Source organism: Penicillium longicatenatum (genome assembly GCF_028827895.1).
Source record: "Penicillium longicatenatum strain IBT 33135 chromosome Unknown contig_7_segment0_segment0, whole genome shotgun sequence".
NCBI lineage: Eukaryota > Fungi > Ascomycota > Eurotiomycetes > Eurotiales > Aspergillaceae > Penicillium > Penicillium longicatenatum.
The window spans coordinates 662,132-673,860 of record NW_026643124.1 but is presented as its reverse complement, the minus strand read 5'-3'; the positions used below and the strand labels follow the sequence as shown (position 1 = coordinate 673,860).

Genomic DNA, 11,729 nt, shown 5'->3' with positions numbered 1-11,729 from the left:
CTAGGTGCTAAAATGCGGGGCCGCGGGGCCGCCGTCGTGTATGTGGATCAGGATGCGTTGTTGTGTTTTTGGCTTTGAGATTTATTATGGATTTGGATTTTATTTTTATTTCTCCTTTTTTCTTTTTTTCTTTTGGGGAGGGGCGCGCGAGCTCTCCCCGGCCGGTGAAACGGTGGACTCCTGAGATGCCAGAAAACGGCAAGGGCACCATTTCCCGCGTGGAGCAGGGTCCACATTGCGCGTCGAACTAGACGGAGATTTCTACCGCGCCCATCACCATAGGCCCCACGGACCACCGTTCACCGGCTCGGATCGCCTGCAGGTACTAGGATGTAGCGCGTAGACCGGGTAAACGAGGGAATCTCTCGCAAAAGACCATAGTCCGCGTATCGGAAGGGCTGGTCTTAGCCCCTTTCCCAGTCGAGTCCAGGCCAAATAGCAATGGAACGGCTCCCCGGTCCACGAGTTTCCTCTTGTGGCCTAGGGGAGGGGGGCCGGTTGTGTACGCCGACGGATGAGAGAACAATGATGATTCCAGCCTTGTCGATCGATCGGGAGACCAATAAGACTCCAACGGCTGGTGAGGTCCACGCCATACTAGGGCACGCACCCACGTTTAGCAAAAGTACCACTGCCCAGGGGGGAATCCGGGATTCGTGGCATCGGGGATCGTGCATTCCCATGACATGTCGCTTAGAAGGAAGGGGGTGGAAAAAAAAAAAAAAAGGGAAAAGTGAGGCTGCGTGAAATTTTTCACGACATAATCCCTGTAATCTAAAGTTCCAGCCTCGTTCAGGGTCGGCTCTTGGCGGGAGTTGGTCGAGTCTCAGCAGCTGCCACAGCTGCAGCTGCAACAGCGGAGTTGTTCGATCCCGCGCTGGCAACGTTGCTCGCATGCGCTAGCAGGAACTTGCAGCACGTCAGAGTGTATTTGCAGGCACGAGTCCAGGTCTCGTCATTCTGATTGAATCCGAGCTTGATGCTGGCATCGCCGATACGGTCTCTTTGGATTTCATAGGGCAGTCGCAGCCCGGGGGCAGTGGCATTAGTCTGTCCACGACGAGGGGATGTCACTACGGCAGGCGTCGATTCGACGAACTGCCCCAGCTGGCGGAGACACTCGAGGAACGCCACCATCCCGGCGTCAAAGCGTCGATGCAGCCAGGGGAGATTGAGAGGAAGATCCCCGGATGAAAAAAGATCTAGTTGGGTAATCTTGGGCGCAACTCGATCAGTGGCAGGTGGCCCGGTTGGGTGCACGGGATACTCAATCTTGTCGATCCGAGAGGTGGACCCTAGCGGTTTTAGCCGATAGCCCTGGAATTGAAATCCGAGGCGCTCTGCAATCGTGGCCAAGAGCAGGCAGGTCTGGCCCCAAGCAGCATTGATCTCGGGCCACTCAACCGAGGGATTGGCCAGACGGCCTAGACGCAGACCATTAATAGTTCCAAAATATCCATCATGACCGATGCAAAACGCGTCATTGTATACATTTGTCCGTTGCAGTCGCTCTAGCTGCTGCGAGTCGTGGTCGTAGCGCATATTGAGCGCATCCCGTTCGGTTTGAAACTCTGCCAGGGTTAGAGCAAAGGCGTTGCGTGACCGCCAGAATCTTTCTTCGTCCGCGTCGAGTTGTTGTGACTCCTCCTCGAGACCCGCAATCTCTTTGTCAAGTTGAGCTTTTTCCCGTTCCAACTCTTCCAGCTCCGCAAAGGCCGCTTTCTCAGCCTCGAGGCTTTCTTTCAATGATTTCTCGGCGGATGCTAACTCGTCCGCGGTCGGGACCGAGGCGTTCAAGCTTCGAAGGAATGAGATGTAGGCGTCGCGCTCCTTTGTAGCCCCGGTGAGACGTTTCTGTAATCCTTCCACCAACATCTCTGTACACTCTACACATATCGGATGGTCAATATCCGAGCGTGCTGACACAATCTCAAAGAGGCGGGTTGCTCGTTCCACTTGGTTGGAAAATGACCCTTGCTCCTGGGCAGGGTCCTGGGTCTGTCCAATGCTTTTGCGCTTGGGGCGAGTGGGTAGATTTTCGACAGCCGGGGGTACAAATTGCGACTCCGTAAGCATCACAAATGACATGTTGCCGCTATCACCGCGAGGCAATCCTGGAGGGTTATTCTGAGACCCCGACCGCGGGCCGGGTATAGACCTTCTGTAAACTGGTTGCGTGGCATTCTTTGTGGTTCGATCGTAAAGTTCCCGTCGTTCTGAGGGGTAGGAGGTTCGATTTGCGGATGATGCAGCGCCATGGTCCGATAGTGTTCTGCCTGTGGAGTCTGTCCGGAGCTTGGTTAGAATCAACATGTAGCTCCGCGGCAGGAGGGGAAAGCTTACTGACTAGTAGCTCAAACGCCGCTGGGTTGAGCGTCTCCAGTGAACCATCTAGCTTTAATGACGTCCGGCACTTCTGGCAATACATGGTGTGTGGATCAGTTCATTCTTGGGAGATGGATGTGGGGAGGTTCAAGTTGGGAGCTGCGGGAACGTCATTTTTTGTCCGTTTGTTTTTGAACTTTCGCGCTCCGCAGTTGCGCGCTTAACAGCATTCTTATTTCCTGACTATCAATGTATCCTTTATCCCCTACTGCCTCTTGATACTACATCCTAACGACCTCGATGAGTTTTCTAAGTTGACGCGAAAACTATGTTGTTTGAAGCTTGATTTCGCGCATGGAATCCGACCGCGTCAATCAACCTGCCCCTGCAGCGCAGCGATTATACACAATCAGACAACAATATAGCTGCATCCACGAGCGAAATCATGGAGCGCCCCGCAAAGCGACAGTGCCTTTCTTCGCCGCCAGGCTCCCCAGCAGAGGAGGTGACTGAGGAGTGGGACCTCCAGGCCGCACGCGCCCAGAATGATTTGCGACTGAAATCGATTTTCGAAGGGATATTCTCTAAATACGGCAAAGACTTTACGGACGTGGGTGATGAGATTGATCTACAAACCGGAAAGATTGTGGTCGATAATGGTCACCTATCGGGGATGCGCGAAGAAGTCGACATTCGAGACGAACAGGCACGGGCATGGCTCTATGAGGATGATTTGTCAGATGAAGATGCGGAGGAGGATGACATAGATGAGCGCCAGGAACCTTCTATGCGAAGCCACTCGGACGTCGAGGTACCATGCACGTCTGGCGCCGGTGATCAGACCGCCAATTCCTCATGGGCTTCAACAGAACATCATCAACTTGGCGAGATAGACAACAAACCTGTTATCGACCGGCAAAACGGTCCAGACCAATTCCAAAATGACCGGCCAACGGACCCTGTTTGGCAAGCCCCCGAATTGCCCGCTTTCTTCTCCACGCCCAAAGCCGAAACAAAGCGGAAAGGGGGTCCGAAACTTCCATATCTCGAAAGGGAAGCATCTCCACCAGGTTCTGGATCTTTATGGAGCGTGCCTCGACGTGGCCGTCCACGTACAGAAGTCAAACCCAAAACAACCCCGAGTGAAAGCCGGCTCCGGGCGAAACGAAAGTATCATTCCAGTCCCGTGGCGCACGACTGGTCATTTGCAGCCACGCCAGATGGAGATGAATCAGACGATCCGCTTCAAGAATTCCAACCTTCGCCTTCTCTATCGAAAGGCGTGGTGAGGAATATACGCGGGAAACGCATGCAGGCCTCGACTCGTACAGCTCGCCTACCATCTCCCCATGCACGGCTCCCGCCTTGCCCATCCCGGCCTGACCAATCGGCTACGGGAGCTAAAGATGACAATAAACTTCAGAACCACGCGAAAAAAGCTGCAGAAAACCATGTGGCATTTGACGCCTCTAATTCACAAGACGATTCTCCTGCACATTCCCAGTCCCACGTTTTTTCTTCTACCATGGCCTCGGAAAAATCTGTCAAATCAAAGCGAGGCATCACGCCCGACGACGCCAAGCTGGTGGTTCGCATGAGGCACATCCAAAAGAAAAAATGGAATGAAATCCACGACCATTTACCCCATCGGAGTAGGTCTCAGATTTATCAATGGAATTTAGCTCATTGGACAGAACGCCGCGCAAACCCCCCTCAGCTATCTGCTCCGTGGACCCATTCCGAGCTTAGAACTTTGGAACGTCTAAAAGATGAATCCGGTCTTACATGGCTGGATATTACAAATCAAATTCCACATCGTACCAAAGCGGAAATTGAGTTTGAGATGCTCAGGCTTTGGGTTGGAGATGATGTATGGCATGGCCATGTGGGCCGAGCGCCCGAGCGTGGATTTGAGCAGAACAAGGAAGTCGGTAAGGTTGAGCAAGTACATGAAACAGGGCAAATTGTTGCTTCTTTTGAAGACCACGTCGAGGCTCCTGCGGAGACATCGTCCCCAGCACCTTCTGAGTCAGATTCTGTGAAGAACGAACATCCACCGGTATTTGAGGACCTCGTTGATGACGACGATGGCTTGATCGACGACATCAGTAACGTATCATCGCCTTCCAAGCTGTCTGCCATTCACCTTGATAGCCCAACCGCCAGCCGACAGGGATCTAGGACACCGAAGAGAGCGTCCCCGGTGAAGCATTTGAAGTTCACAATCTAATACGACTTCTAGCGATATGGACGTCGTCAGGACTGGCATTAAATAAAGCTCCAATAATTAGCTATTAATCAATCATACCGTCGATTAAATCTATTGGAAATCCTCATCCCGTGCGTTCAAGACATCAGTAAGCTTGGTATCAACTGCTCCGCCAACATCACCAGCTTTCTTCCAGAATCGAGACAGATGCCGTGACCCAGAGTCCGACAGCATAGTCACAATCCGATGCCCAGGACCCAGCTTCTGAGCCGTCTTCACGGCTGCGAAGCAGTTAACGGCGCTGCTGCTTCCAATGAAAATCCCATCCTTCTCAACAAGCCATTTAGCCATTGCCAGTGCCTGTGCATCAGTCACACGGACCGCATCGTCGACAAGCTCCTTACCAGCCTCGAAATTAGCAGTGACACGGTTAATCCCAATTCCTTCAACAATGGTATCAACCTGGCGTCGGCGACGGGTACCTTCTCGCTCCTTCACGTCAAACATCACTCCATATCGCACACGGTTGAACAGTCCGCTCCCTTGCGGATCTGCGAGTACAACAGTGATGTTGGGTAGCAGGGGTTTCAGATACCGCGCCACGCCAGAGATGGTCCCGCCCGTGCCAGCGCCTGCCACAAAGGCATCGATTTTGCCATTGCACTGGGCATAGATCTCTGGTCCACTGCCGCCATAATGAGCGCGCCAGTTCGCTTCGTTCTCAAACTGATCGGCGAAGAAGCCGCGGCCGCGGGCCATGCGATCTGATGGCTCGACCAGGTCGCCCTCTGTATCAGGGACGGTCACCGTAGTTGAGGCCGTATGGGCGGTTGCTAGTGCTCTGGCACGGTTGACGAAGTTTTCTTTCTCGACGATTGGTGCTGGCGGCACGCGGTCGACGATTGCACCGAGCTTCAACAGAAGGTCTGACTTTTCAATTGCCTGGTCTGAGGGCATGCAGCTAGGTTTGATGTTAGTTCAATTGAGCTGAAATGAGTAGAATCAGATGCCATTACATGTGTGCTAGATACCCCTTTGCTCGGGCTAGAGACGCCAATGAGATACCGGTTGATCCTGATGTACCTTCATAGATTGTGTCGCCTGAATAGGGTGTTAAAATACCCTGTTCTTCTGCCTGTCATTGGGTCAGTATTGCGATGTTAAATGATTACCAACGAAACATACCAATTCAATCATACTTAATGCAACCCGGTCCTTTGAGCTTTGACCGGCACCATTCAAAAACTGTATGCATAATTAGAGAGAGTGTCTTTATGTCGTGGGAGGTTGCATACTTCTGCCTTAGCCAGGATCTCGCATCCCGTTGCATCCGATAGTGACTTGATTCGGAAGAGGGGTGTATTTCCAATACATCCTTCAATTCCCTCCACAATAGCAGGGGGTCCTGATCGTGCAACGAGAGCATCTGATTGTGCTTTGGGGGGTGCTGATTTTTCGCGGCGACGCGAATCTAGTATATCTTTGCATATGATAGTCAGACAGACACCAGCAACGAATGCTGTGCTTATGTACACAGCAGAGCGCTCGGGCATTGTCGTCTTTTGGCTGCTGCCCTCTTTACACCCAGTTCAAGGTTGATGATGGTTTTACCCTGATGAAGATGTCGTGATATGACGCTTGGACCACCTCGGCCAATGTGGGTATACTGAGTTGAGGCTAATTGACTGGGGAAGATGGATATTGAAACAATAGCAATGTCAGTCGATCACGAACATACGAGCGGATCAACAGAGCTTGGAAGAGGAGGAATCAACTTGGGATGGATTTGGGACACATGACGGCACGTGCTCTGCCGCTTAGTGCTGGTCATCGATGTAAGGATGGAAATAAGTCTATCTCGTTTCAATTTTCTTCTAGGTTTCTAGAATCCAAGTATTCCTCTCTGTTGAATAATTCAATCAAAAATCTTTCTTCCTTCCCTTCAGCTCGAAAAGTAGCATCATCTTTCCTACTTCAACACGTGCCTTGGTGCCTGAGGCCACACTCGTGCATCACCAAATCCGATTGTGCTTTCTCCGCAAAACGAACCTCCGAGGTGTCACGCATCATGGACTCCCCCGTCCTCAACCAGCTGCTTCGCCAGCTATTCAGGCACCCGGCTTGCCAATCTTTGCGACAGTCACCTATCTCATTATCGAGGGGACAGACTCGTTCATTCCTCACGCGGCGCACTCCCGCCGCCAAACGCAAACCGCAAGATGGAGGCATGCTCTGGACAAAACGAGGGGACATCAACAAGAACATTGATGAGGAATATCAAAAATACCCAACCGTCACCGCAAAGGAGCTGCGCAATCGGCGAGAGCGGCCCCGGCAGGTGAAAATGTTGACGCGCGAGTTCATTGACGGTAGGTTTCAGAGCTCCCATTAATTCTAGTAAAGGTCCAAAAACTGACATTGTATCTGCAGACAGTCTCTATAACCCCTATTATGGATATTTCTCGAAGCATGCAACTATTTTCACACCAGGCGAGCCATTTGACTTCAACAACATTGATGATGGACCAGCTTTCCATGCACTGGTGGGCGAGCGATACACAGAATTCGAAAACCGGCTCGATGAAATCAAGCCGGACATTGCGCGTCAGCTTTGGCATACCCCAACGGAGCTGTTTAAGCCGTATTATGGCGAGACTATCGCGCGGTACCTTGTTTCAAACTACAAGCTCACTTTATACCCCTACCACGACCTGATTATCTACGAGATGGGTGCCGGTAACGGTACAATGATGTTGAACATCCTAGATTTCATCCGTGATACCGACTATGAGGTCTACCAGCGCACCAAGTTCAAGATCATTGAGATTTCGCCCGCGTTAGCCGATCTCCAGTTTAAGAATCTCACCGACGCCCTCGATTCCCGAGGACACCGAGACCGCGTCGAGATCATCAACCGGTCAATCTTTGACTGGGATACGTATGTACATTCGCCGTGCTTCTTCCTTGGTCTCGAGGTTTTCGACAACTTTGGTCATGACACAATTCGTTATGATTGCGCTACCGAGATGCCCCAGCAGGGCGGCGTGCTGATCGATGGCAACGGCGAGTTCCACGAGTTCTATAACACCCAGTTGGATCCCGTTGCGGCTCGCTTCCTGCGCGTGCGTCAAGCCGCCGCCCGGCGTCCTTTCCCCAGCCCCCTCGGCCCTCGCCTCCTCCGTGGTCTGCGGTCTACCCCGCCCTTCCGCAAGAGCCATTCTCTCCCTGAGTACATTCCAACACGACTCATGCAGTTTTTCGACGTGCTTAACCAGTATTTCCCTGCGCACCGTCTCGTGGCTAGTGATTTCAGCTCTTTGCCAGATGCAGTGCCTGGATTGAATGCTCCAGTTGTCCAGACACGGTACCAGAGACAGACGGTGCCGGTGACAACACCATTTGTAAGTGCCATAACCCATTCACGGTGAGCAGTTCTAATTACGAATACAGGTCCACCAAGGATACTTTGATATATTCTTCCCAACCGACTTCAATGTCGTTGAAGACATGTATCGTGCTGTGACTGGGAAATTGACCCAGGTCATGAGCCATGAAGACTTCATGAGCCGCTGGGCCTATATTGAGGATACAGAGACTCGGAATGGGGAGAACCCGCTGCTGAGCTGGTACAAAAATGCCAGTATGTTGATGACTGTGTAGTGATACTTAGCTCACTGTACAATACTTGCATGGGAGAAATATCAAGATGTATATAATATCTATTTGCGGCAAAATAAGTTGTTAAGACCTCGGGGCTTACCACTAGACAAGCGAAGTAGTCGCATCATGAACTTCCTGTAAGCCTCTAATTTTGTGGGTTTTCTACCTACTCGCTAAGTATAAGAATCCGGAAAGGGCGCCTAGGCCGCGGACCTCTGGGTAAAAAAATACTATGGAGACGTGCTCAATTCTAGAGCTCTAGGTACTACGTTATCCCAACCTGACGTCTTGTTCCACGAAATACCTATGTCTGGTCTTCCATCTTCAAATGGCTCTTATGATTTTAAAGGATAGAGCCAACATAGCCTCTATTTAGAGAGATTATAACTAAATGTACTAATTATGTTACAATGTAGCACGTAGGGTATGAGTGTATCCCTAGGTTGGTAGATTGAATTAACGCTTTTATTAGTCTCGAAATAAGAACTGACATACTTGCATTGCTAATTCGTCTATCTCTTCAAAAATTCTAACAGCATCCTCAGGGGCTAATACATTTCCAAAATAATTGCGATGCTTCTCCTTGTCCAAAGCCTGGTAGTAATATAGCAAAGAATGGGCTTAAACGTAACGCTTTCTCGCTACTGCTCTTATAGCTGGTAGGTCTTGAATTGAGCCTCTAGAGACTGTGCTCTTGTCGAGCCTGGGAGTATAGCTGGCGAATATGCTTAGGTCTTTGATGACCCTCTAATGTCCCACTTTTAAAAGAATTTGCTCGCAAGTCAGCAGGGACGACAGGCCATCATGAGGAATTCCGGGACCAAGACGATGTCTCGGTCTCTGCTGGGACCGGTGTCTCATGCGGTTGCAGCTTCGTGAGACGTTAATCGCGGCGCCAAACGTAAGCTCGCCGGCGGAGCGCGTTTTCGATAGTTAATAAGCTACTCTGTAAATTTGTCAGTCCAAATGCAAAGCGGTTGTGCTTATGACATGCGAAAAGTTGCTGCTTACTTGTCGATCGGGGAAGGAGAAGGCCATTTTCTCCTTCGGTGGGAGGGACCGCCTATGCTCAAATTCCTCTTTTTTATCTCTAATTTTTTCAGAGTAGAGGGTCTGTGTGAGAGGAGGAAGAAAAAGAAGAAGGAGAGAGGTGAAAAATGGCTTTTTATAGTTGTGCCGGATGGGTGTTGCCTGTATTAAGTATTAGTATATTACCATTTAAGACGACACTTGAGGTTATCCCTGGAATCTGTGGGAGGTTGAAAAGGCGATTGCTTCAAGTTTTCCTTCTCACTCACTTGACGTGAGGGGTATCTATATACTTTAAAGTATCAATGAATATTATCTGATCGCGGACCGTCGTCAGGATATACCTAATCGAGCATCACCCCCCTCTCACTAGAATCCCGAGGTTTGGCGTTGATAAGAAAGAGGGGAACTTGACTTTCTTATTAGTACTACATCCTTCAACTTTCTTTTTTTTTCTCCGTGAACTCGTTTCTTTAACCTCAAATATATCCTCATCTAATTATCAACTAAGCCATGTCAACCATTCAACCTCCCCACTGGAAACCCATAGTCCTCGCAAAACGCGCGGCTCAACAAGCCCTTATCCCAGCAGAATGGCTTCTCCCAGAATCAATCTCATCTAGACCCCCTCTATCAAGCCTCGATGCAATCCGTTCAAGTGGGATCCTCTCACCAGATGAGTTAGCATGGACGGACAAAACCGATATCCAAGATCTAGTCTCGGCTATTAAATCCCGTCATGTGACAAGTTTGCAACTTACAATTGCATTCTGTAAACGTGCCGCTATTGCGCAGCAGCTGACGAAATGTCTGACGGAAATATGTTTTGAGAGAGCGCTTAAGCGGGCACGGGAGTTGGATGAGCATCTTGGGCGGACGGGTGAGGTTGTTGGACCTTTGCATGGAATTCCTGTGTCGATTAAGGACCGGTTTGAGATTGAGGGACTTGATACTACCGTTGGTATGAGTCTGAGGATTGCCATTTGTTTTATCATGTCTGATGTTGAAACTTCTAGGTTGGATTGGCCTCATCGGTAAACCGGCAAAATCCTCGAGCGAGATTGTACAGCTACTCGAGTCGATGGGTGCAATCATGTATGTCAAGACGAATATTCCCCAATCTCTCATGGTGAGTTCCCTGTTTTCATGTTCCAAGAGCCATAATGCCGATCTTAATCTGATTGCTATCAGATGGCCGATTCCTACAACAATGTATTCGGACAATCCGTCAACGCATTCAACTACAACCTCATCTCCGGTGGTAGTTCCGGTGGCGAGGGAGCTCTCATCGGATGCGGAGGTAGCATCCTAGGCATTGGTACAGATATCGGTGGTTCAATTCGAGTACCCTCTGCCTTACAGGGACTCTATTCTATTTTCCCAACCACAGGACGAGTACCATGGGATTGCTCATTGTAAGCACAAGACTCATAGAATGATTATTTTCTGACCTGTGATTTCAGCCGACACCAACATTACCTCGTTCCACCTGTCGCGGGCCCAATGGCTTCTTCACTAGCAACGACGGAATACTTCATGCAAAGTCTCTTAGCCTCGCATCCTTGGGATATTGACCCATCTGCAATTCCCATTCCGTGGAGAACGGACCTTGCTACCCCGCCTACTGACCGGAAACTCAGAATCGGTGTGGTCATCGACGACGGGGTTGTGAAACCCCAGCCACCTGTTACGCGGGCAATGAATGAAACTATCCATGCATTACGTGCAGCGGGACACGGAAGTACACATTTCCTGCCACATAGCTGAGGCTTATACGAGTGCTAACACAATGGATTTCAGTAATCGAATGGGATACATCCCTTCACACTCCCGCAACGGAAATGTGGTACAAAGCTATTTTAGGGGAAGGAGGCGTCCACTGTCGCGAACTATGCAAGCTAGTCAACGAGCCCCTGATAGAGGGTATGCTTGTTGGCACGGAGGAGGATATGCTAGACATCGATGAGCGTGGGAAAATAGAACAAGAAAAATATGTTCTGTCAACCGCCATGCTGAAACAATGGCTTGATACGCATATCGATGCTCTGGTGATGCCTGTCATCCCGTGGGTTGGGTATAAGCCTAAGACGTGGGTGAAGAGTAAGCAGTGGGTTGGGTATACTGGGATGTGGAATTTGTTGAATTATGCGTCTGTTACTGTGCCGGTTGGTAAGGCGGATCGAGAGCTTGATTCTGTGGGTGGAGGGAAGGATGTCGAGTGGGAGGAACATTCTACCAGGAATGAGTCTGATTCGTTCAATTATGAGCAGTGTAGGTTCTCTCTTTGGTTTTAGATGTGGGTTGTGAGTTTACTAACGATAGCTTCCAGATGATATTGAGCTTGTGCATGGAATGCCTATTTGTGTGCAGATTGTTGGTGGAAGATTTGGTGAAGAGAAGGCCGTTGCGGTGGCAAAGGTAGTGGATGAGTTGATGAACCCGACTCCATTCCATCCGTTTAGTTGATATCAGAGTCAGTGGAGGATCCAAAGGTAGCCAGTAATAC

The 11,729-nt window shown here is 50.1% G+C and overlaps 5 protein-coding genes across 5 annotated transcripts; 3 read left to right on the top strand and 2 right to left on the bottom strand.

Moving 5' to 3' along the window:
• Positions 1–792: 792 nt before the first annotated feature.
• On the bottom strand, positions 793–2,428 carry N7484_010529 (beclin 1; the record flags this gene model as incomplete). Its single annotated transcript, XM_057120916.1, has 2 exons — positions 793–2,285; positions 2,344–2,428. 2 exons carry the CDS (start codon positions 2,426–2,428, stop codon positions 793–795), a joined length of 1,578 nt encoding a protein of 525 aa, XP_056966670.1.
• Positions 2,429–2,770: 342 nt separating this feature from the next.
• On the top strand, positions 2,771–4,555 carry N7484_010528 (Myb-like DNA-binding domain protein; the record flags this gene model as incomplete). The annotated part of the gene is made up of 1 exon (XM_057120915.1): positions 2,771–4,555. The coding sequence occupies one exon, from the start codon at positions 2,771–2,773 to the stop codon at positions 4,553–4,555; it is 1,785 nt and encodes a 594-aa protein (XP_056966669.1).
• A 90-nt stretch (positions 4,556–4,645) lies between these two features.
• N7484_010527 (putative cysteine synthase) lies at positions 4,646–6,087 on the bottom strand (the record flags this gene model as incomplete). Its single annotated transcript, XM_057120914.1, has 4 exons — positions 4,646–5,495; positions 5,551–5,669; positions 5,720–5,779; positions 5,830–6,087. The coding sequence occupies 4 exons, from the start codon at positions 6,085–6,087 to the stop codon at positions 4,646–4,648; spliced, it is 1,287 nt and encodes a 428-aa protein (XP_056966668.1).
• A 515-nt stretch (positions 6,088–6,602) lies between these two features.
• On the top strand, positions 6,603–8,194 carry N7484_010526 (class I SAM-dependent methyltransferase; the record flags this gene model as incomplete). Its single annotated transcript, XM_057120913.1, has 3 exons — positions 6,603–6,903; positions 6,965–7,935; positions 7,985–8,194. 3 exons carry the CDS (start codon positions 6,603–6,605, stop codon positions 8,192–8,194), a joined length of 1,482 nt encoding a protein of 493 aa, XP_056966667.1.
• A 1,542-nt stretch (positions 8,195–9,736) lies between these two features.
• N7484_010525 (uncharacterized protein) lies at positions 9,737–11,689 on the top strand (the record flags this gene model as incomplete). Its single annotated transcript, XM_057120912.1, has 6 exons — positions 9,737–10,184; positions 10,240–10,352; positions 10,415–10,638; positions 10,687–10,964; positions 11,024–11,494; positions 11,553–11,689. 6 exons carry the CDS (start codon positions 9,737–9,739, stop codon positions 11,687–11,689), a joined length of 1,671 nt encoding a protein of 556 aa, XP_056966666.1.
• Positions 11,690–11,729: the final 40 nt, after the last annotated feature.